Genomic DNA, 26,840 nt, shown 5'->3' on the forward strand with positions numbered 1-26,840 from the left:
GTAATTGGGGTCTAGCACAGTGGTCCTCAACCTTTTCTGGATCAGGGTCCACTTGAAAATCTCAAAAGCGTTTGCAGACTACCCATCTGACCACTTAAACATGAAATTGTTGCCACATACAATTATCATCATATCGGCCTGGGCCACAGCGTGGTGGTCCAGGCACCCTAGGCTGCAATGGCAGCCTGACAGCGTGTCGCAGGTTCGAATCCCGATCCCGACGACCTTTGCTGCGTGTCACTCCCCATTTCCTGTCAGTCTACTGTCTATAAATCTATAAAGGCATAAAAGCCCCCCCGCCAAAAAAATAATATATTATCATCCAAATCTTAGTGTGTGTTCAATTATTTGAGGGCCCACTTGCAATACCCTAATGGCCCACCAGTGGGCCCCGGCCGGCCCACAGGTTGAGAACCACTGGTCTAGGACTCTCCCAAATTGGCATCGGACCCACAAATCTGGCATCGGTGGGGCTCGTGCCGTTGTCACAGAGTCCACGGGGTCATCGTCGAGGCGCGGCGCGCGAGCTGCAGCGTAGGAGTGATGCTTTTGATCTAGCCTGCGTCCTGCTGAACCAGATGCTGTGCCGTGCCCCCTGGCACACGACGTTAGCTGTTCAAACACAGAAGCATACGGAAATGCCTCAACAGACTAGGGCATTGACGACTGTCAGCACTAAATAAACCGTGGCATATGGAGACCGTGCATTTGTGCGTCAGGCGAGAGAGAGAAAGTATTAGTAATCACATAAACCCCATATGGGTAACCGGAGTCCCTCAGGGCTCAAAGTTAGTGTCTTTTCCGTTTTCTGTTATTGTGGGGAAAGCTTTAGCTGAAAATAGACGATCGACAAGCTTGTGAGCTTGTCGATCTGCTATTTTCTTCGAAAGCCTTCCCCACAATATCGATGCTGGGGTTTAAGAGGTTAATGTGCCTGTTGATGCACATGAGTATACGAGTGTACTGCACATGCGTGTGCATGCGTGTTTGTCTGCATACATTGTGTATGTGTGTTAAGTTCAGGTAACTAACGGATCCCTGCTGGGTTCCACACAAACAATAAATCACCTGACAGGCAGATAGAAATGTTTCTCTGAACCACAGAGTGCTGTGCAGTGTGGTTTGCATCAGTTTAAATGTCAAGGTTGGAATTCAATTTTCTAAATGCGGATGCGGATAAACTTACGGTTGCCTACCCAATTATAATGCATTAAAAAAATGGACATGGCTGAAGAGATAAGATGGAAGAGCCTATTGATAGCCTATCGATATCTTTGTGCGATCCGCTGATCCAACCAACTTCCCACTTGGCGCATCATGCCCTCAGTTCCTCGCCGATACGCAGGCCAAGTTGAAGTTGGTCGGTCCCATATACAGTATGGGCATAGTGGCCGTATCAGCGGATCTGAACAACCGGATCTCCTTATTAAATGCATTTGCCACAAGCTATCCAGAGAGCTCTGGATGGTCCGTTCACGTTAACTCTGCTGTGGGCTTGGCGTGATTGCCTAAATGCAGCAACTATGGCAGCTGTATTGGTGTCTATCAGCTGTAGTGTATACAGTAGTTTCTCTGTGTGTGTGTGTGTGTGTGTGTGTGTGTGTGTGTGTGTGTGTGTGTGTGTGTGTGTGTGTGTGTGTGTGTGTGTGTGTGTGTGTGTGTGTGTGTGTGTGTGTGTGTGTGTGTGTGTGTGTGTGTGTGTGTGTGTACCTGTGTGGGTGAAATGCATGCTTCTTGAAAAACAAACAAACCATGATATGGCGTCTGTGTGTGCCGAGTGAACTTGCACATGGTGTGACAACTTGAGGATTTGGTGACAAACTCAAGACTCACATCTGACATTATTCATGCTCACAGTCTGAACAACACATGAATAAATAACTAACCCCCAGGATGCCGGGAGGTTAAATGACAGCCTCTGAAAAGGCTGGTCGAGTGTTAGAACGTTTTTTTGGCGAAGGGCCTGTCTAGTAGGTACACCTCACAACACCGGTATAGCCTAATGTGTTATTTCCCGGACTTGTGTTGAGAGTGTGGTAGAGTCTTTCAAAACTGTCAAGGCTGTCACCGTATGGATAATATGTGAGAGAGAGAGCCAGACAGAGAGAGAGAGAGATGGAGAGAGTGACAGAGATAGATGAATAGAGAGGGCAGACAGGAAGTTACGCTGGCAGACAGAGATGGACAGAGAGAAAGACAGACAAACACAGACAACACAAATGGATAGATGGCTGGGCGGACGGACTGACTGACAGAAGAGACAGACAGGCAAACGGGGGCAGTGAGGGGATGAAAAAGAGATAGGTGGAGGGAGAGAGATTATTCTAGTTAAGATGCTCCACTTGGTTTCAAGGGCAACTGATTCAGAAACAACAAAATATATAGGCTGTGTATGTGTATGTGCTTGCGTGCGTGCGTGTGTGTGTGTGTGTGTGCGTGTGTAGTGCTGGGCTAGGATTATAGGCACTTAGCTAACAGCGATATACTACTCTCACAGGCACCTTTCAGCATACTGATTAGACCTAAGCATTTGTGTGTGTGTGCGTGCGTGCGTGCGTGCGTGCGTGCGTGCGTGCGTGCGTGCGTGCGCGCGTGCATGCGTGTGCGTGCGTGTTTGCTTGATAGTGTGTCTCCATGCGTCCTTTGTGTGTAATTCTGTCAGCCCTGCAGCAACTGATGAACATGAAACAGATTCTTACACTCAAACATTAACAAATCTGCATTTGCAATTAGCATCCTCTGTTGATTGCAATTGGAAATTAGCATTCTCACTATCAACGTCTCGTGCTAATTGCTATAGGATATTAGCATATTAGCTATTAGCATATAGGGCTAATTACCATTGGACATTAGTTTACCAGCTATTGGCATGTGTACTGTTGGAGTGCTAGTGCGTTAGAGCACCTATAGCGAAAGCTTCACGTTCTCTTCCTGCTACAGAACATGTATCAGCTGTTCAACTAAGCAATACAGCACCTCTTCACCTCTCCTGTGCTAGGAGTGTCGCAAATTCCACCCTGTGGAGAAATGATGTTTCTATGTGTGTGGTAAAGGTATAAATGGTAAATGGTGCATTTTATATAGCACTTTCATCCAAAAAGTGTGCATTACATTCACCCATTCACATATTCCCTCACCGCCGCCGGCGGAGGAAACCATGCAAGGCACTAACCTTCATCAAGAGCTGTTCAGTGTTCAGGAGGGGTTTAGTGTCAGGATATTTTGAAACGCAGACACTGCCGCCCCGTATGATGCAAAGCATTCTCACACTTGTTGCGTCAAACAGGTGACAGGCAGTTTTGATTTAGTCGACTAAATGACGAAAAATGTACGTCGACTACCTTTTTTCACTGACGAAAACTAAATAAAAACAAAATAAAAGCTAAGCTATGATGATTAAACCTAAGACTAAGTATATTGACAATTTCGTCAGCAAATACAAGCTACACTAAAATGTTAGGGAGGAACTAGTAGAGAAGTAGAAAGAACTAAGTAGAAAGTAGAAAGAACTAAGACAAGTCATTTTTTTCTGAAAATAGCAGATGCAACGTGTTGAGCTTGTAGATCGACTATTTTCAGCACGCAACCAAGTGTAAAATCAGCCATTACAACGCCATCAAGGCCCGCCAAAAATACAGTTTAGTCGACTAAATCAACTGTAGATTTAGTGGACTACATTTATGATGTTTAGTCTAAACTAAAACCAAAACATTTCAGTTGACTAGAATATGACAAAAACTAAATGGAATTTTATTCAAACGACTATGACTAAAACTAAATTGAAATTTGCTGTCAACATCAGCACAGGTGACAGGTTGGGGCAGGATTTGACCAATGCGTTTCATGCGATGGGATTCCCCCTGTATCAGATGTTGACGTGACGGAGCTCTCCGGTCGCATCGCATGTTGAGGAGGATGTGTGATTTACGATTATGATTGTTCTAAGCCGAACGGTATGCAACTCAAACGCTGCTGAGTTGGCAGAAGCGGACATCGGGCTGCGCTATTACTCCCTGCAATAACCTCAGAAGCACTTATATCACTAATTCCAGCCAGGACTGTCTGGCAGTCATGACGCCCATGTCGAGGGTCATAAATAAGGCCCCAGCGCCATAATCTCGTTATTCATCTCGCTTTGTATCAGAAAGCACCTTCACCTCTCAGACCGCCATCACCTGGTAACGATTTGGAAAGTGCATACATAACCTCATGGTAATTTGTGGTAATTTATTTAAAACGGGACTTGGACAGAAATTATCTCTTACTAGGCAACATAATACTCCAAATTGATCGCTTGCCAATGCAAACAACCACCATTGCTTACTGATAAAACAGAGGAAATATCTGGAATGAAAATCAACAAAACAGTTCCTTTGGCTCCCGTACTCCCCTTTTAACCCATTCAAACCGGGAACGCATTTGTGTAACCACTTTAGCCATTATTTCATACATTATTGTATGGCTATTCAAATATACATATTGTTTAAATCGTGAAAATGTGTGAATCATTGAATATATATATATATATATATATATATATATATATATATATATATATATATATATATATATATATATATATATATATATATATATATATAATATATATATATATATATATATATATATTTTATAAATTTAAAAACAAAAATGTTTTACTCAAATCTTTGCTTCTACATATTTTGAGATGGGGGTCCGTGGCCAAATACATATAATTTTGGGGGTCCTTGACATGAAAAGGTTTGAGAACCACTGATATTATAGCAACATAAGTTTTTTCTAAAAACTGTTAGGATTTAGAAGACATTTGTAGAACCCCCCCAGAAGCAAATATTTGAGTTACAAATGCTTTGAAAAATATACATTCAAAGATTTGCACAAATCAGGATTTTTGATAATTTGATTAAAATCGAAAATGATTTCCCGGTCTTAATGGGTTAAGTCGGGCAAAATGGAGGATGATATTTTGGACGATGCTCTGGTGCAGGATCCTCCCGAAGGGGTTTGGATTGAAAAACGCGGTGGCCCCTTGTTGCAGAGATAAATGCTGTTGTCTGGTTCACCCTCTGTTTCACTTCAGCTCCCTCTGTCTCGTTTGGCGGGCAGCTGCTATTCTGCTGCTCAGAGGGTTGCCAGGTGTATCCCTGGCCCTTAGTATGCGGAGCTGCCCAACAGGTTTATAATGTCATTTCAAAGTGTCTCTTTGTGCCCCGTAATCATTATCCCCCCCCGATAAGATAAACAGGTAAACAAAGGTTGTTTACAGAGAAGGACGACGGGAAAAACCACACTGTTGACAAAGTGGCTGATGTTTGCTCATCAGCGGGCTGCGGGTCTTTTCACAGGGACAGAGGACACACATGCATACGCACAATAATATCATTTTGCACAGGGATTTGCCCCCCCCCCCCCCCCCCCCAACGCACTGGCGCACGGGCACACACACACACACACACACACACACACACACACACACACACACACACACACACACACACACACACACACACACACACACACACACACACACACACACACACACACACACACACACACACACACACACACACACACACACACACACGTAGAAACCGACGTTCATAAAAAAAAATCAGATTATTGAGAAGTGTGTCTAATGTCTACCTCTCTCTCTCTCTCTCTCTCTCTCTCTCTCTCTCTCTCTCTGTCTCTCTGTCTCTCTCTCTCTCTCTCTCTCTCTCTCTCTCTCTCTCTCTCTCTCTCTCTTTTCTCTAAGGGGAAACAGATGGCCAATACACAGTCTTATGTTCCTCATAAGACTATCCATAGTTTTTTCATTGCACAGACCACGCTATCTTCATTCAGACGCTCCATCTCTGTGTGACATACTGTGTATGTACATTGTACTTGTCTATATCGTTACTGTCTGCCTTGTATTTGTGATCCTTTTGCGTGGGTCGGTTGGTCTGGTTTCTCTTGCTAAAGGAAGACCTCAAAATGTCATGTCTTGTTTCTTGTTTCTCATAGACAATTACATGGCTGAAGAGCGAGGAAAAGCCGATTGCAACAGCAAGTGCAAGTTCACATCCTGCCACGGAAACTTCCTTTCGATAAAAGAGCTTTGCTGCCCTGCAGCATGCAAAAAAATGGCACATCAGCTATGATGACACTTCATCCAAAACATATTGATGTTGCTGCAAACGCTGTAACATTGAGTGGGCATTTGGTTTAATTCATATGCTTAATATCAAGTAATGGTTGCGTTGATATGGCAACCATTGCACTGCAGTGCAACCTTGAGCAACATTTTACTTGACTAGTTGTGCATGAGGCTTTATACGGCATCATGATAGTATTGATCATTTGGTCATGTATATAAGCACATCATAAGCATAATAAACATTATGTTTGAATAGTTTATAAAACTTTGTCCTCTAAGACATTACCAAGATACCCAATATTATTATGTATTTTGGTCATAATATATTAAAAGCAAACAAAATATAAATATATAAAATATAATTTTAATAACATCTTGATTCTGACATGAAAATAGTATGAAAAGCTATAGGCTGTATTTGTTATGGATGCACGATATTGACATTTTTGCCCACTATTCGATTATCCATTAAATGCATGGTCAAATGGACCAATGTCAATTGCAATGAAAATTTCAAGTATGGTTTACCCTACACCTGTTCTACAGTAACTGTAATTCTTCGTACAGATACAGACGTCTAAAAACAGTGCATTCTTACTGATCTACAGATTACTTTATTAGGCCTACATCAAGTCACGTGGGTACTGAATAAATAACAATTGCAAGGCAAACACATACAAATATTTCTTCTGCATATTCTGTACTATATTCTGGACTTTCCACATGGCCCAAAATATTGTTTTACTGATCAAAATGTCTAATGTTCCCAATATGTATAAGTAGCCTGAGCTACAAGTGCTTTTGGTTTATTTTAAATGGCTTATAATGCCTTTTTAGAAAGGTTTAATGCAATTCTGAAGCTTCAAGTGCTTCAAATGTGTCTCATGCACAACTTTTCAAGTGTTTACCACTTAAAACCTATACTTTGGATTGGGGTCCCCCAGGGCTCTAAACTTGGCCCCATCCTTTTTGCCCGATACACAAAATATTTTAGCCGAAAATAGCCGATCTGCAAGCTCACAACTTGCCATGTTGCAACCCGTTTGTGAGCTTGTGCATGTGCTATCTTCAGCAAATGATTGCCTAGTATGAAGCAGACAAAATAGGGACGCTATAGATTTCAAGTGGTTAAGTTGGTACTGTATCCGACAAAGAGGCAACACTGCCCCCAGTGGAAGTCACAGGAACAACAAGTGTGACCAAAGTAATCATTCATTCTGTATTAAAGCTATCCTGGGCTGCCTTACTGGACAACACTCAACCATAAGCACACAACACACGTGCACCCTATCCTACACTACCACTCCCCCAACTGAACTCTCTTGACCATTATTATGTTCAAATTGATTATACACAAACAGGTGTGCACACACGCACACGCATGTGCACGCTCGCACACACACTCGCGCACACACACTCGCGCACACACACACACACACACACACACACACACACACACACACACACACACACACACACACACACACACACACACACACACACACACCCCTGACCATGATTACATTTAAATTGGTTACAGCAATTGCGGTGGTAAATCAATAGTCTAATCTACCATCAGTCAATAACTAGCCAGAGCTATTAAATACTGTTATGACCAAAGCGTTTGGAAGCACACGAGGAAATAATAGGATGCCATAGATAGCGGCCAAGAGGAGAGCAAACTAACAACACTTCATTCCTGTGTGATATATGAGGTCGCGTGTAGGAAGACCTCGTGTGAGGTAGATAGGCCTACATCACACACACACACACACACACACACACACACACACACACACACACACACACACACACACACACACACACACACACACACACACACACACATAAACACACACACACACCGGACCACACCATACCGCACCCGCACACCCGCATGCACGCACGCAGGCACACACACATACACACACGCGCGCACAGACACCCACGCGCACACACGCACGTGCACACACACACACACACACACACACACACACACACACACACACACACACACACACACACACACACACACACACACACACACACACACACACACACACACACACACACACACACACACACACACACACACACACACACAGAGAGTAGTCTAGTGGTACTAAACAATGCACCATTGCTCAAGAACAAAGTGTCATGACTAAAATTCAATGGTCAGCATGTGTTCGTAAGGTGGTGTTTTTTCCTCTTAAATGTCCCCTCTCTGGGATGCAAGCCCATAAAAAATGTAGCCATACTGGGAGAACAGGTAATAAAAAAGGCAGAAAATAAAATAAAAAATAAAATAAACACTTTGGTTCTCTAACAATGTTTTCCGTTTTATTACTTGTACTTACTTTGTTCTTACTTATTTTTATTGCTCGTTCAAACTTTTTTTTTTTACTGCCCTAGCTAAATTAAAACTATTGGCTCTCAGCTGGCTACATGATTCAAGGACGTTGGGACCTTGGGAGCTTGCCAGGTTCAGAGGGACTCACTTTTTCACCTTCACCCTGGGATCCCTTTCAACAAATGGCTGACAGCTCAGGTCCCTGATGTTAACAGAAATGTGTTTCTTTGTCATTTTTTTACTTTCCCCGAGGTGGCTGTTTTTAGTTCACAACCCTCCATCGCAAGGTAATCATCATTTACCTGAGAATCTAACAGTGAACCGTACAACCTCTTGTTCCTTCCGCTCTACCTTATATTAAAATCTGAAACTCTCCAGATGGTGGTTCAATTTCCAGAGCATATCTGAAACACAATGTCCACGGAACTAACTCTTGAGCAGTGGTGGAACAAGTACTGACATTTTACATGTTAAAGTATCAATACTGCAAAAAAGCAGATCTGCAAGATCACAATGCGTCATTGTGAGCTTGTAGATCGGCTATTTTCAAATGGCTGAAATGTATAGAGGGCTGAAGTGGTTAACGCATTGCGTGCCAATCGCGTAGCTCTACGCGAACCTAAATAATTGCGCAGCGCGCCAGTCGCGTAGTTCTACGCGAAGTGGTCTTTTTTTTTTTTTTTTCTCGCAGTGACACATTTCATTGTAGGCCTCCCTCGCAGTGACACATTTCATTGTAGCACACCCGGGTGTGCTACAACATATGGAAATATCCGTATCCGGAGATTTTCGTTCCCATCCGCCGCCGCTCTAAATCTTCCCCTTTTTTTCTCCTCGCTGAACGCTGTTTAACACAAACCGCGACTACTGCAAAATGGAATGTCGCCGATTGAAACGGTCTTCTCTGGGCCACTCACACAGCTACCCTGTGTGTCTACAAACAGTTTAACACGCGATCTTAAGGTATTTAGCGAGGTCTGTGGCAACGTGAAAAAAACAACATTAAATTGCTGGCACTGCGTTATAATGTATTATTATATTATTTTTTAGGTTATAGAATGTGTTTCTGTATTGGGAAATGAGTCTGCACAGTGTTCTGATAGTCAATTTAAAAACAATTAATAACTTTGTATACAGTTATACATTAAACTCTGGCGTGGAATGTGTTAATGTATGTTTTGTAATAATAATCAAAATCTACAAAGTAGTTCTAGTAACTCAAGTTTTCAAATGAACGTAGTGGAGTAAAAGTGCAATATTTGAATCGAAGATGTAGTGGGGTAGAAGCTAAAGTATTGGAAATTGGAAATACTCAAGTAAAGTACAAATACCTCAAAATTGTACTTAAGTACAGTACTTAAGTAAATGTACTCAGTTGCTTTCCACCACTGCTCTTGAGTATAGTTTCACAAAGGTTCACTCACTAGATTGATGGTGGTTGAAATCCATTCAGTCCTAAATCTCCTCAACAATGGAACAACCAGGTCCACAATAAGCACGAAGCAGGAAAGCAGGTAATTAAACAAACGGTTGTATAGAACTTACCAGATGGTCGGCGGCTCGGACCCCTCCACCTCCAGGTAGTCGTACTTCTCCTCCGTCTGGAAGTCTGTAAAGACGACAGAGATGGTGTCTCCGGGTTCAGCCAATAGGATCCATGTACAGTCGGCCTGGTTACCATAGTTGCCGGGGTAACCGGGACTGGTCACCACCCCACTGCCGCCCCTCACAGTGCCCCCACATGTGTCCTCAGCTGTCAATCAAATCAGAATGACAAATAGAAAACCTGGGTTAGGGAGAGGAGGAGGGACCGAGGGGCGGGACCTTTTTTTTTAAATTGAATTGGTTTTTGGATGTATTTCTTTTGATTTCTGACTTAATCAGCCTGGTCATTTAACAAATGCGTCAATCAACTTAACTGGGTGTCCAATTATCAATTAAGAACACAAGCTTAATTGCCTCATCATTATTTCTCAACCAATCAAATAGCTAGGAAGTCAGCCAGCCCAACTCCCCACCTCTCTCGGAGGTTTGTCAAATTTGTTTTGACGGTTTATTTGTTGGCTTTATTTTGAGGGCTTTATAAGTATAATTTCAAATCATTGTAACTAAGTCATAATTTGCTTACAAACAAATTTCATATTTATGTCCTGGACTATTGGATTGCTTTCTGGCAACCCGGCCGATAGTGTCAGGATCAAGTGCGCCCTCTTAGCCAATCAGAATCAAGGGTGGGGTTAAGGGGTCAGGCTGTATTTCCTGTCAGACCCAGAAGCTGCTCTCCTCTCCACCAATCACCAAAGTTCCGCTCTCCTTTCCTCCAATCACAGAGCTCCGGTCTCATCTCCTCCAATCCCCTCCAAGGAAGTTTAGATTATGCTGCATCCCAATTGTCAGGTTTCATTGCCAATATAAATCAATGAATATTTTGTGAATTTGGAGAACCTTAGGACCAGATGTGACTATATATCGATCAATTGTTTCCTCACATCTGATTGATAATGATACAGATAGTTGAATTGAGAGTGATTGCTCTATAACAGATAAAGACACATGGATTGCGCTGTGCACACGGCATAAATTATACACATATAATTTATAGAGACACACCCACAGAGAAAAACATATCACACTGAACCTTATTCTGTCAACCCGGAGGACTGGCTTTAATCTACCACTGTAGGCAGGACCGTGTTCAAATCATTTTTTTCTCTTCTCTTTCAGCTCACTTTCAATTTCATATTCTTAATGACTTTCGACAAGGAGGCGAACATTTTCTGAAAATGTCTTTTTTCAAAAATAGCGACAATAGCCAATCTGTAAGCTCACAAGGTTGGCTATTTCCGCCACGTGACACCATCTTATGACCAAGTATAAAATAGTGGTTAAAAAATGTAAAGAAAGGTGACTAACCCATTAATATGTAACAGGCAATGAAAGCCTTGTGGTTACATTTGAAATGAAGGATTTAATTGAAGTGAGCCCAAGCCATGATATCCCATGCCCCCGGTGACAAAAAGATACACTGTTAAAAAACGTTTTTTTTTTCTGTGAGTGTACAAGTCCAACGGTAACCATGGTATAAATTATACCTGTATAATTTATAGTCACACATAAAGAGGGCATACTGTGCTCTTAAAAAGGAGCATCTTCCGCACGTCATCGGCAAATCTAATTTGGGACAACACACATGTTGTGAATCATGCAAATCATATGGCGTGTACAAGACTTTGGTCTTGAAAAGCAGCATTGGATGTCTGTTGTCCCAAACTACACTCACAGTTGAGCAGAAAATGACAACGTCCATTTTGAGAGACTTGACAAACGCTGTCAGGTATATACATGCACGACCACGCGGCGTTGCGGTGGAGATGCATGTACAGATGACAGAGAGAGAGAGAGAGAGAGAGAGGGGGGGAGGGACCAAGCCAGACTCCGCCCACATGGTGGGAGGCAGAGAGAATAACTGTGGTCCTCGAGTCACACAGAGGAACAGACAGGAGCCAACAGAAATGAATAGAAACCAACTGAGACAAACGGGGGGCAGTAATTAGACATTGAGAAGAGCAGACTGGAACGAGTAGAGACAGTTATAGACAGAACAGAACAGAAACTACTATCAGTTAGCATGAAAGGCACACCTGTGTGCGTGCATGCACACACGCACGCACACACAGTCACACACATGCGCATGCACACACACACACACGCACGCACGCACGCACGCACGCACGCACGCACGCACACGCACGCACGCACGCACGCACGCACCCACGCACGGGCACAAAACACAAACGCACATATGGAGAGAGATAAGAACACAATACCAAAAAATTTAAATATCTGATAGCAGGTAGTACATAGACACAGATGTTAACCAACATAAATTGACATAAAGGAACAGAAATGAGACAAATACAACACAAATTGAATAGAAACAGACATGAACAGGCAGTATCAGTGTACAAATAAAATATTGACTCAACTTTCTTAAAAAGAATAAAAAGAAAAGAAAGCTGATCAAGTGTGTGTGTGTGTGTGTGTGTGTGTGTGTGTGTGTGTGTGTGTGTGTGTGTGTGTGTGTGTGTGTGTGTGTGTGTGTGTGTGTGTGTGCGCGCGCGCGCGCGCGCGAGTGCGTGTATACATGTGTGTGTGAGAAAAATATCACCCATTGCGTTGTCCTGAATCACACTCAATAACACTCACTCACTTTTTTAAATGCAATCAACATGCAAGGATTCAGCTCAACAGTCAGATAGACAAACCACAGACAGACAGACAGACAGACAGACAGAGACATGCCATTCCGTTAGCCAGACTGCACTCAGACAATTCGTATACTTGTCATTCATTACAAGCAGACCACTAAGTTGACCGGAATCCCTGCAGGGCTCTTTGCTAGGCACCCTGCTGTTTTCACTTTACACTGAATAACTTGACCCAAAATAGCCCATCCATAAGCAGAACATTTCAACTCAGGTGCCCTGGCTGTCTGGCACAACAACACCATACGGGGAAGCTCCCCCAAGTCATATAATGTACAGGAACAAAAAAAACACCATTTCAATGTCACCACGGTCACATACAGGCATTGGTTCTCAAAGTGGGGTCCGGGGACCCCCAGGGGTCCTTGGCGGGGTACCAGGGGGTCCCCAGTCTAAATTAGTTTAAATTTGTCACTAAATTAGCGTAGCAATTATCTTATACCATACAAAAGGATATACCATACAGTATATGCCATATGTTATACTTTGGCTATTCAAAAATAGCAGATATACAAGCTCCTGGCATATCTGCTATTTTTGAAAAATCATGTAAATTTGCGCAAATCTTTGAATATATATATATTTTTTAAAGTGAACATGTTTAACTCAAATCTTTGCTTCTGGGGGGGGGGGTCACCGTCACAAAATATAAGACGGGGGTCCACAGCCAAATACATATCATTTTGGGGGTCCTTGACATGAAAAAGCTTGAGAACCACTGACACAGACTACAGAACAAAGTCTCTTCTAAACTGCGGTATGTCTAGCCCCTTGTACAGCCAAGGGTAGGATCTCACACCTCATCTGAGTACAAAGTGACCTAGCCTCTCTCTGCTTAGATATGATGTTACATAAGGCTCTGCAGCAAATGCCTTCTTTATCTGCATACAGTAGGTTCTAAACTTTGGCTTTGGACAGACACCCAGACAGCCACTGCTTTATAACGTCATCAATCAACATCTCTTTAACCCATTAAGACCGGGAACGCATCTGTGTCAATTTCAGATTTCTTAGGCTATTAAAAAAATTACAGATGTACAAGCTCATACTGTAGCTAGGCACTGAGTGCAGCGCTATGAGCTTGTATGTCTGCTATTTTGTTTGAAAAATGTATATACATACCTATGTTATTTTTTAAAGCGAACATTTGTAACTCAAATCTTTGCTTCTGGAGATTCTACAATCCGCATTAATTCATCAATTTTGTTTTATTTATTTTATTTTTTTTACTTATGTTGCTATATATCAGTGGTTCTCAAACCTTTCCATGTCAAGGACCCCCAAAATGATATGTATTTGGTCGTGGACCCCCATTTAAAATATATTTTGTTCCAAGGACCCCCAGAAGCAAATATTTGAGTTAAAAAATGTATATATAAAGATTTTTACACAGTTTCACAATATATTTTTTGAAAAATAGCAGATGAGCTATGAGCTACAAGCTATGAGCTTGTATATCTGCTATTTTTGAATAGCCAAAAACATCTAAAATGACACAGATGCGTTCGCGGATTGAATGGGTTAACCATTTTGACATTGCATCTTATGACTGTTCATAAATATATATTGCAGGTTAGCCTGCATCATTTCAGTAATGATGCTCTTTTTTTCATTATTGTATATTCTCTGGCATGTATTTATCATGTTGTTCCAAAACTGGACCATCTTGACTTTTAAACCGACTCCTACGCGTTCCCAAACCAAATCTATAAAGCGACCTTTGGGACAAATGTTATGCACAAATACCTGACTGTATTGCTCTATTCCTCTGTGAAGCACTTGTGCTTTATTCTTGCACTGTAAAGCCCCTTGAGCTGCATTTCATGTCATGAAAGGTGCTATACAAATAAAGTCTATTATTATTTAGTATTACCATTATTATCAACCTTAGAGTTATCTGAGTGGCCCCATAATTCTGTACCTATTGGAAACAAATCATATGGCTCATGGACAAGAAATAAGTGTATGATTCATGAAGAAACCTTACTGCCTTTTGAGTTACTATTTGATTGGCCCTTGATTTGACCATTAGCTTTACTCACCATAAGCTGTGGAAGCAAGACCACACATTGCATATGAGAACACACTGAATCCTTTTGTTTGTTTTGTGTTTGTTTGAGATTAAAACAAAAAAAATGTTTGTTTTTTTCATAATGTGTTTCAAATACTTTTTATTGTACACTTACACATGTACACAGCCATCCGGGCACTTTTTGTTTGCTTTTTGTTATTTACCAATTTTCCGGAGCCTTCGAGTCTACAGCTACGGTGATAATAGTCCAGGCAAACTAGCTCATTTTGCACCTAAAAGTCAAAGAAATTCAAACAGAATTGTTTTTCTTCACAGATCATTTTTATGTAGTCACCAGGACACCATACTAAAAGTCCTAAGAAATCCTAGTTGCGGAACCATGTTTCATTGGCATCAATCCAAGAGTCCAATTTTCATTCGTCTGAGATTTTAATTGACTTCCAGTTCCAAATACATTTTGAGGAGAGGAATTCAGATAAAGTACCCTGACTGAAGTGCAAGGGAGTCCACGTTTTTTTTGGGCATGTGCATATGGCTTTTTGACAATAATTGGTGGACATTTTGGATTGATGCCAATTAAATTTATTTCCGCAACTAGGATTTCTTTGGACTTTTAGTATGTTGTTCAGGACACCTCATAGAAATGATGTATGGTGAAGCAAATTCTGTTACAATTAATGTGACATACTAATTTAGCTGGACTATAAGGTAGCAAGCAAGCAAAGGAAACAGGTGTGTTGGTTGTGCAACAGTGCATTGACTGCATTTAACTCCTTCTAGGGCAGTGGATACAAGGTCGTTTTTAAAGTAATAAAAGCCCATTATATCAAGTTGAGAAACTGAACAGCCGCTTGCAATTCGGACAAACTCCCGCAAGTTTAAAGCATGAAAAAATACAAGCATTTGGTAAAGCGCACCTTCAGAGCTTTGTTTCATATTTATTTATTTAGCGAATGCAAAGTCCTTAAGCCAAGCAGTTGCCTCCTGGTCTGCTGTATGGAGGGTGACTAATCCTCCTTTCAGTCTTTGGAGAGGACAAACTTCTATGATGTGCTCCATAGTTTGCTCCTCTCCACAAGCACACAGTGGGCTTGGGCTACTGCCCCACTTGTGAAGGCTGGCCAAGCAGGGGCCATGTCCAGTCCTGAATCGATTGAGTGTCGACCATTGTCTCCTTGGGAGGTTGGTGTTTCATATTGGACCGTGAACACGGAAATGGATGTGAATGTTTAATGTTATATGGATGGACTCTTTTGAAGGACCATGGATGCCGCGGAGCACAAATATTGCTGGTCTAAGAAGCACTTAGAAGTTACTGTTGAAATGATTTATATGCATAAACAAGACGATCGTCGTTGTTTGAATAGAATGTGACAATGTCAGACAACTTGAGCAAAGCTTTGCCAGACTGCCACAGGGTGCAGCGGTGCAGAGGACAGAAGACATTTGCTCGAGCTGACAAGGATCAATCAGTTGTTATGCCCAGATGAGGGTTTCCGTTACTACATCTTGTAGTGGTAGTAAAAGTAGTCTATCAACGTCTATCTCTTCCTCGATCGCGGCCGCACGTCTAAAAAGCCGCACGGAAAGCAGGGCTGCAAGCCCAAGAGGTTCAATTAAAAACAAGGAAAAGAAAATGTTCGAATAAACACTGGCATTGCAGCCTCTACCGCCGAGCTAAAGGTTCTCGATCAATTTGAAGCGTGTCATTGCTGTCGGGCAGAAACCTCCTATCTCCATATTCTAACTTTTTGTGTTTTTTTTCTCCGTACATTAACCCATTAAGACCTGGAACGCATCTGTGTCACTTTTAGATTTGAGGCAAAAAAAAGCATTATTTTACACTTTGGCTATTCAAAAATAGCAGATCTACAAGCTGGTAGCGCGGGTGCCGCGCTACGAGCTTGTAGATCTGCTATTTTTGAAAAATCGTGAAAATGTGTGAGAATCTTTTAATATACAGTATATTGTTTTAAAGCAAACATTTTTAACTCGAATCTTTGCTTCTGGGGGTCCCTGGAACTAAACATTCGAGAGATGGGGGTCCGAGGCCAAATACATATTATTTTAGGGGTCCTTGACATGAAAAAGTTTGAGAACCACTGATATAGCAACATAGATTTTTCAAAAAAACTGTTAGGATCTAGAAGACATTTTATAGAATCGGCCACAGGTCTTATAGGGTTAATTTCCCACTTGATCATACGACAGCGTCACACAAAAGCATCAAAAATAGCAGATCCACAAGCTCGAAACGCGCCCCGAAGCGACGCGTTTTGAGCTTGTAGATCTGCTACTTTAGCTGTTCTTGAATTTGAGTCCTGAAAAGCAACAGTTTTGGACATAATATGAGGTCTCCACCCGACATAGACGCTATTAAGAATATGATGAAATGATCAAAGAACATTCAGAATCAATGATCTTCGAGCATCACCAATATACAGTAATTCCCCAGAACAGGAACGGTGCCAAAAACAAAACCCTACCGCAAAAAGGTTGTTATTCAACAGCAAATTGCATCTCAGCCACCATCAAAGGTCAATTGTGGTCAACATTCAACGTCGAATCACAAATGAAAGCTGAAAAGTTACAAACAACTCTAATGAATGAACAATTCAAAGGAAATTAAACTGTCCATCAAAATGGGGATATCTGGTGTAATGCAAATACAGAAGGACATTATAGCTGAGACCCTTTTCCAGCGGTGGAAAGTAACTAAGTACATTTACTCAAGTACTGTATTTAATTAAGCAAAATGTTGAGGTATTTTTTACTGTACATTTCCAGTTTTCTGTACTTTTACTTCTACTCTCAGAGGCAAATATTGTACTTTTACTCCACTACAATTATTTGAAACTTTAGTTACTAGTTACTTCGCAGATATTAATTATTATATGATAAAACATATATTAAACACTTAAGCCCTATTTTATACATAGGCTATGTGAAGATAGCCGATCTACAAGCTCACAACGCTTCGCGATGCGACACGTTGTGAGCTTATAGATCTGCTATTTTCAAACATTTTAGTACTTTTACTTGTGGTACTTTAAATATAATTTTGATGCCAATACTTTTGTACTTTTACTCAAGTAACATTTTCAACACAGTCCTTTTACTCGTAACAGAGTCTTTTTTAATATTCCGGTATTGCTACTTTTACTTAAGTAAAATATCTGAAGTGCTTCTTCCACCTCTGTCCTTTTCACTCAGCAAAGACGTGTGCTGCGTCCCCGTGAGGGAAACCCCCTGAATTTGAAAAGGTACGTATCCATTGAACTTCAGCCCTTTCATGTGGGCGTTTGAACATGGAATGGAGCGCAAGACAAGAAACCGAGGGGCCCCTCCTGGGTGCTGAAGTTCATTGCCTTATCTCTTTGTAACCGCAACTATCACAATTTGCATCCATTAGCGGCTGACTTGACGTCCCTCCTGGTAAAGCAAATTTATTCAGAGAACTGCAGGCTATAAGGATATACTATGTTCTTTTCTTAAATTATGTTTTTGGTATTTATTACATTTTATGTCTGCAAGCGAAAAGTAAACAGCTCTGAAATAACAGCATTGTCTGTAGCGTTGGCGCGTGCGCTGCATAAGCAGCAGTGCAACATTGGCCGATTAACCCGTTAAGACGGGGAACGCGTCTGTGTAACCACTTTAACCGTTATTTTATACCGTGGTTGTTCAAAAATAGCAGATCTACAAGCTCATAGCGCGGCCGCGCTATGAGCTTGTAGATCTTCTATTTTTTGAAAAGGCGTGAAATGTTTAGCACATCTTTGAATATATCTATATTTTTAAAGCGAACATTTTTTACTCAAATCTTTGCTTCTGGGGGGTTCCTGGAACAACCTATTTTGAGATGGGGGTCCGCGGCCAAATACATATAATCTCGGGGGTCCTTGACATGAAACAGTTTGAGAACCACTGATTATAGCGACATACGTTTTTTCAAAAAACGGTTAGGACTTAGAAGACATTTTGTAGAATCCCCAGAAGCAAAGATTTGAGTTACAAATGTTTGCTTTGAAAAATATATATATTCAAAGATTTGCACAAATTTTCATGATTTTTCAAAAATAGCAGATCTACAAGCTCATAGAAGCGCGGCACTCGGTGCCGCGCTATGAGCTTGTATATCTGCTATTTTTAAATAGCCAAAGTATGAGATGGATATAGCCAAATAAGATATAAGATCGATATAGCCAAAGAAAATGACAGATGCTTTCCTGGTCTTAATGGGTTAAGTGGGGGAAAACAATGAAAAAAATCAAGTTTACTTTTACTCTACGATGGTCTGCCACCATAGCTGTGTACATCCTTTATCCTACCTTTAGTTTTCTGTTTTAGGTACAGTTGTCTGTGAAGTTGTGTTTGTCAATGACATCACAGCATTTACTTCCTCTTGCGAAGGACACAAAGCAACTGAGGGGCGGTGAAAACCCATCACTTACAGTAAGTTTGCGATTTCAAAATCGCAAACTTTGATTGATTGGTGACTGACACAAGGCATTAACAGTCATATTTTGCAGATTACAGAGAAATATGAATGACAGAAATCAGTTCAGAATTACGTTTGGTATCTTACTGACATTGGAGCTGGGACGGTCGCACTCACATAATGTATTAAGCTATAATATTGAAACTTTATGTTTGTCTTACAACATCAGTGTCCAAAGATATGTCTTCATATAACTATTGTACTCTGGTTGCATTTTGATAATGTCATTAGAATCCATTATGATATCCCTTCCGCTCATTACCCCTTGCCTTTTCATACCCATGCTAGGGTTGTTAACAATGAATCTATAATTGCCATTAAGAATTTAATGGATTCAATTTATCGATTTTCAATTATATATTTTTTGGCTAGTGAAAGTTACATGCATGGTGTGTGTGCACGTGATATCAAATGTGAGCTTACCATAATCACAGTAATCCTTAATCATATTCCATCATATTCTTGGGCTTTTGGAGAGAAATGAGACAGACTCCATAGAGCACTGCAGAGGGCAGGTGTGTGTGTGTGTGTGTGTGTGTGTGTCTATGTCCAGCTGATGCTCGTTGATGCTCGTTAATGTTATACACATCAAGGCAATTATGTTTCTGCACTCATTTCCGGTTTCGGACAAGAATTTTCCTTTTGGTCCTAAAACAAAGTCGCTTATCAATGAATCGATTAATCGATCGATAAGGTTATCAACTATCAATTAATGAATTAATCAATCCATAATTTGCATTCCTAACTTACGGACAACTCAAAACATTGTCATCACATACTGATGAGAGCAGCTGAGAAAACTGGCGAGTCTGCATGTACACGATATGCATCGTCTCCCCTCACATCAATGGTCTGAAAACTGGACGACACGTTTTCAATGCCCCTCAGGCCAAGTTACACCCGACAAAATGCCAATGACAAGATATCACTGATGAAATGACTAAAATAACAGCAAGAAAATATGCTGATTATGTAAGCAAAAGTTGAATGAGATGGAAAGCCCTAAACGTGTTTCACAAGCCTAATTTATCTATTTCAAGTGACACCTAAGTGATGATGTCACTTGAAACCAAAACAACAGCTGTACAAGCTTACAACACTTCATACAGTAGCATTATGAAAATACTGGGTTACCAGTGGATAGCTCCAAAAGCAAACCATAATGGTTAAGTAAGCCTTTTCCACTCCTCAAAGGAAAATTCATTACCATTAACCTCCAATGGGAATTACTTGCGCTATCTCAACATTAATTGTAAACCATATTCATTATCCATTAGCCATGAACACTAGCGTCCCTCTGGATTCTGGACTGGAAAAGGAGGGGACCAAGTAGACCCCTGGGAGACTGCGGTCATATAGGATTTAACTGGTTAAAGCCTTGATTAGGCCTACAGTATGTGTATAATATATATATTTATACACATGATGGAGGTCATGACTCATGTTAACAGCTGCCACAGGCTCATCATAACCACAGGAGATCTCAAAGACACTGTCATATGAACACACACACACACACACGCAGTGTTGCCAGATTCTGTGAGAGAAACAAGCAACCAGGTCTAGGAAAACCAGCCCAAAAGAAGCCACTATGGGCCACATGAGCACTTGAACAAATACATCAGCTAATTGAAAATAGCAGATCTACAAGCTCACAACGCGTCGCGATGCGACGCGTTGTGAGCTTGTAGATCGGCTATTTTCAAATAAAATCTTACGGGGAAATTATAATAAGGAGATCTGGCAACCCTGCACGCACGCGCACACACGCGCGCACACACACACACGCAAATCCTGCAGCCTATAGTGGCACGGTAGTGACAGGCAAGTGGAATAGGCGTATTTCTATCTAGGTTGTAAAGGATAATTCCTTTTAACAGGTCGTTCATGAAAGTCCTAGCGGTCTTGTTTCCAATGAGAACCTGTGAGCAATTAGGGGTTAAGAGTCTTGCTCAGGGACAAATTTCATTTCATCGACACATATGCTGACCTGGCCTGGAATCGAACCTGGGGCAACCAGGGCCTCTGGCTCCCTAGGCGGGTTCACTAACCACTCAGCTATGGCCGCCCCTATATATTTCTTGTATTACGAAGGAATCACTCCACCGCTGTTCTGTTGTTTTAACTGGTGAAGATGACGTGTGAAAACAGACGAGCCTACATGCGTGGGGTGGACTTATAACCGACGGGCTGGCAGCACAGTGACATGAGCTATTGTTTACCGTAGATGAACATCTCAACATCCATCCATTCTTTCCCCCCCGTCTCAATCAATATATTATTTTGTATTCGTCCACGGATTAATCCATCCATCCACTCCATCGTTCCTCCACTTACAGACGGAGGGACGGGTCAGTGCAGCTGCTGTCTGGGAGTCCATTTAGAAAACAGATCAACTAAACAAACACGAGCTGAAGGTGTTGACAGATCGCTCCGCCCCCGTTCCATTCTCTAACTTCACATTTAATGTGGGGCAGCGGGGGGGTGCACGGCACGCTGACCACGCATCTGTGCATGGACATTACGCACAGACCTTAGACCCACGGGAGGGCAAGCAGGTGTGTATGTAGTGCCTAAAGCAGTGGTTCTCAAACTCTTTCGTGCCAAGGACCCCCAAATAGACACTTATTAGACCGCGGACCCCCATTTGAAAAGATAAGCCAGGGACCCACATAATAGAAGATTTTTACGGCTCTCTAGCAGTGATTTCAACCATTTTAATTTCAAGGAACCCCAGTTTGACATGCATTAGGCTACGGACCCCCATTTAATGGCATGTATGTCTCTGGGACCCCAATTCATATTGTAAAATCAACGTTAATTTAACTCTGAGAGTGTACAAATGGAACCAAATGGACCCTAACGGGTCCATTTGGTTCCATTTGTACACTCTCAGAGTTACAGACCCATAAGGCTCCATTTGGTCCCTGTCCATCATTTAGCTGGGGACCGCCTGGAACCCCCTCAAGTACCCCTGGGGGTCCCCGGACCCCACTTTGAGAACCAATGGCCTAAAGTATATTGCTTTTGTGTATGTTTGCGTTTAAGTGTGAATGCCAGTGCTGCTGTGTGTATGAGCAGTGGTGGAAAAAGTACTCAAACGTTTGACTTAAAGGTATGAGGGGCCGTTTAGGCCAAAAATAGTGAAACACTTTCACACACTCATATAAAGGAGAGATCCAGACCAAAATACATGTGGATTGTATCTGCCTATAATCAGTCACCAACATACCTGATGCAGTTGACTTTTTTCATAGAAGCCCCTGTTCTCCATTCTGCAGACACCTAACACAGCTAGAATGGAGCCTACAGCATAAAGCTAATTCGGCTATTTTCGTTGCTCAAAACTTTTTCTTTTTTTTTTCACGAATCGTCTCCATGTAGTGTCCTGGCACTCACACATGCACTGTTTGTCACTTATGAGGGGAGGGGGAGCGTTCCACGCAAAATCTTGTGAGAGACGTGAGAATCTCGCGAGAGTTCACGCATCAGAGCCATGCTGTAGGAACGGCAGGTCATGAGTGACAAACAGTGCATGTGTGAGTGCTAGGACACTATATGGAGATGTTTTGTGAGAAAAAAAATATAGAGCGACGAAAATAGCCGAATTAGCTTTATGCTCTAGGCTCAATTCTAGCTGTGGGTTAGGGTCTGCATAATGGAGAACAGGGGCTTCTATGAAAAAATGTCAACTGCATCAGGTATGTTGGTGACTGATTATAGTAAAAGTATCAATACTGCAATTTAGAAGTACTAGTAATAGTAAAAGTACGGAAATCAAAACGTATTGGTATAAGATACAAAAGTATTGGTATAAAAATGTAGTTAAAGTACCAAAAGTAAAAGTACTAAAATGCTTGAACATAGCTGATCTACAAGCTCACAACGCAATCGCGACGCCTTGTGAGCTTGTAGATCGGGTATTTTCAAATTGCCTCGGTATAAAATAAGGCTAAAGTGGTTAATGTATGTTTTATAATGTAATAATTTATATCTGCAAAGTAACTAGTAACTCAAGTTTTCAAATAATTGTAGTGGAGTAAAAGTACAATATTTGCCTCTGAGATGAAGTGGAGTAGAAGTAAAAGTATAGACAATTGGAAATACTCCAGTAAAGTGCAAGTACCTCAAAATTGTACTTGAGTAAATGCACTTAGTTACTTTACACCACTGCGTATGAGTGTGTATGCGCGTGTTTATGTATAAAACACATGTGTGAGACAGAGAGCGAGCGAGAGAGAGAGCACAACAGAGAAGGTGTGTTAGCCATGTTGCCTTCAGCTCTTGTCAGATCAGTCAACTAGTAGTGCTTTTTTTGTTGCCTTATCTCTCTCCTTCTGCCTCTCCTCTCCTCCCTTAGGCTACATGATAATAATAGGCTGTTATTATTATCATCGTCTCCGTGTCGGAGTGTGCGATGCAGCTGCAGCCCCGGCAGAATCCTCTGAATGGGCGCCAGCCAGCCAGGGCAGGAATTTCTCCAGCTGTGCGAAAGTGATGACGGCAGCAGCCATTCTTATATTTGAAGGATCCTCATATCAAACATGTATAACTAGCTCTCTAACGTTAACCCATTCAAACCGGGAACGCATCTGTGTAACCATCTCATCCATATTTTGTACTTTGGCTATTCAAAAATAGCAGATCTACAAGCTCATAGCGCGGCACAGAGTGCCGCGCTATGAACTTGTAGATATGCTATTTTTTGTAAAAATCTTGAACATTAAGTGCAAATATTTGAATACATCAATATTTTTAAAGGGACATTTCTAACTCAAATCTTTGCTTCTGGGGGTCCTTATTACAAAATATTTTGAGATGGGGGTCGGCGGCCTAATTCTGGGGGGTCCTTGACATGAAAAAGTTTGAGCACCACTGATATAGCAACAGTTGTTCAGAAAACTGTTAGGATTTAGAAGACATTTGCAGAATCGGTCTCAGGTCTAAATGGGTTAAGTAGCCTAATGCACACGTCATTGTCAAGTACTATGTACAATTTCGATATAGATTCTGATTGATTTGACCGCGGTCATCGCGTGGCTTGGTGCAGGCACTAGCTCACGGCTTGGACCGGTGCGCTCGATCTGTCAGCTTCTTTCTTTCTATCTAAAAAAATAATAATTAACAACCATTTGTTTAAAACCATATAAAACACATAGGGTAACACAAAGCTAACACTAATAGAGTAGGTAGAGTAGGTAAAGTAGGTAGCTGATATATTGCACTTTTACCTTAGCGCTAGGTATACTCTTGGTTGCTTGTTTTAGCAGAAAATGCACTTAGGACTTCTGGTGATTAGTAGTTTTGTTCCCTACCTATGTTGAATGCATTGTAAGTCGCCTTGGATTAAAGTGTCTGCTCTAAATGACTGTAATGTAATGTAATAGTCAATAGCTAATAACCGTAGGGTAAGTGATTTGTTCAAAAGTTAAAGCTCTAAATTCTGAATCATTGCTAGAGTATCTAAGTAACAGGGTTCTCCCCAATCTCTCCAGCTCTGAATTAAACAGAACATACATTTGCATGTGCCAATTTCAGCCAATCAGCAGATGGTACCCATTTATATTCAATAAATCAATTGATATTTTATAGTGTTCCAGTTTCAGTGTTCTGTATCCTGTATGAGTTCTCTCTCCTGATTGGACAAAATTGGTATCCCGACCGTTTACTAAAGTGCTGGAGAGAGAGGTAAGCTAAAGCCTAAATGCCTTAGCTTAGCTTTAACACACAGGCAAACATGACTCGTTCGCCCACTCAAGAGGACTCGGCCCATTCAGAGGATTCTGCGAGGCCACAGCTGGATCATGTTGCCATGTCTTGTTGTAATTCCTCCCTCTGGATACCTCTACACCTCTCACCCTTTCCTCCCTTGTTCCTTTGCAACCCCCCCTCCCTCTCTCACCACGTCCCTCCCTCCGGCCAGTGGTGCTTTGATCACTCTTTTCGTAGCCTCCTTATCCTCCCTTGCTCCCATCCGTTCATCCCCTCTTCCCTGCTGTGCTGTCATCAATATCACAGGCTGCCAAGGGTTCCTTCTTTTATCCGTCTGTCTGTCTCTCTCTCTCTCTCTCTCTCTGTGGTTTTATGTGCATTTTTTTCTCTTCTAGATTCATCTCCCCTCTCCCGCTCCACTCATGTAGTGTATATCCCCCTCATCCCCCTCTTTCTCTCCCTCCCTTTAGTCCCATAACTCCATCCTATCACCTGCATCCATTTCATAGGCAGATTACAAGCTTTCAGCCTCTCTCATGTCAGCGGCACACACGCACGCTCATGCAGCCGTGCACACACACACACACACACACACACACACACACACACACACACACACACACACACACACACACACACACACACACACACACACACACACACACACACACACACACACACACACGTAGGGCAAGGAGAGTGAAGGGTGCAATAGAAGAGAGAGAGAGAGAGAGAGAGAGAGAGAGAGAGAGAGAGAGAGAGAGAGAGAGAGAGAGAGAGAGAGAGAGAGAGAGAGACTTCAATCACTGAAGGCCCTATGTGCTGTCAACCTCTTAAGGATTATGGTCCATCTACATCATTCTCTCCTCTCTGCTCCCTCTCTTAAGTCTCCACTCATCCATCCATCAAGCTCTTGTTCCCCCTATAAACCTGTATACATACTATATGCCTCTTTGAGCATCTCCCTCTCTCCCTCTCTCTCTGCCCCCCCCCCCCTCTCCCTTTATGAATGAGTGAAGGGGTAGAAGAGCAGAGGTACTGTATAGCTGCCCACGGGGAGGAAGAGTGACAACAAGTGCAAATATTAACAAATACTGTCAACAGGGACTTGCACCACACTCTCTGTATGGCTGTCAGAATGCCACACGTGGAATCAACACTGGATGCCTATGGCGTGTGTGTGTGCGTGTGCGTGTGCGTGTGCGTGTGTGTGTGTGTGAGAGACATCAGTACCCATTGGCTGCTACTGTATGTAGGCACAAGCCCCCATAACCCAGTGGTTGCATTGAAGTGCATTGGACATGCTGGCCATTCGTAGGTACTGCAGTTTAAGACGTCTGGGGCCACTGTACATGAACGAGCGAAAAACGGTTTCGACCAATGGGCTCGACTCACGAGCCTGAGCACGTGAGTCGAGCCCCAAATAAGGCCCGCCCATCACACTTCACAACCCGGAGGAAGGGGTGATTTCGCTTCATGCGCTGGGTGAGCAACTCAATGCTAGTGGATGGGAGGTGATATCCAGTGCCCTGTCTATTATTTGCCAGACCCAGAGGGTTGGCCTACATGAGGCTTTGTCTGTCCCTCTTTCGTCCCTCTTTTGTCCCTCTTTCCTCCATATATGGCATAAATGGGAAGACAGATACACAGACAGCCAGACGGATCCCTCTTTTGTCCGTCTTTTCCTCTTTTGTCCGTCCTTTCTCCATATATGGCATAAATGGGAAGACAGATACACAGACAGATACACACGTCATGCGAAGTCCGGCCATTCAGATTCCAACCACTAGGGGTCTGGCAGTACCAGGTCTCCTGGTTCTAGTTTGTAACTCTATGTGTAG

The 26,840-nt window shown here is 42.1% G+C and overlaps 1 protein-coding gene across 1 annotated transcript in view; it reads right to left on the bottom strand.

Moving 5' to 3' along the window:
* The window catches only part of csmd3b (CUB and Sushi multiple domains 3b), a gene marked incomplete at its 5' end in the record, with an annotated part of 624,567 nt that overhangs the window by 316,172 nt on the left and 281,555 nt on the right, over nucleotides 1-26,840 (bottom strand). Inside the window, one exon of the mRNA XM_084079659.1 lies at nucleotides 10,035-10,242. Within this exon, the coding sequence (XP_083935785.1) occupies nucleotides 10,035-10,242 (208 nt within the window). The remainder of the gene's footprint in view (nucleotides 1-10,034; nucleotides 10,243-26,840) is intronic.

This window comes from Gymnoscopelus microlampas (assembly GCF_963454915.1).
Source record: "Gymnoscopelus microlampas genome assembly, chromosome: 15".
In the NCBI taxonomy this organism is placed as follows: Eukaryota; Metazoa; Chordata; class Actinopteri; order Myctophiformes; family Myctophidae; genus Gymnoscopelus; species Gymnoscopelus microlampas.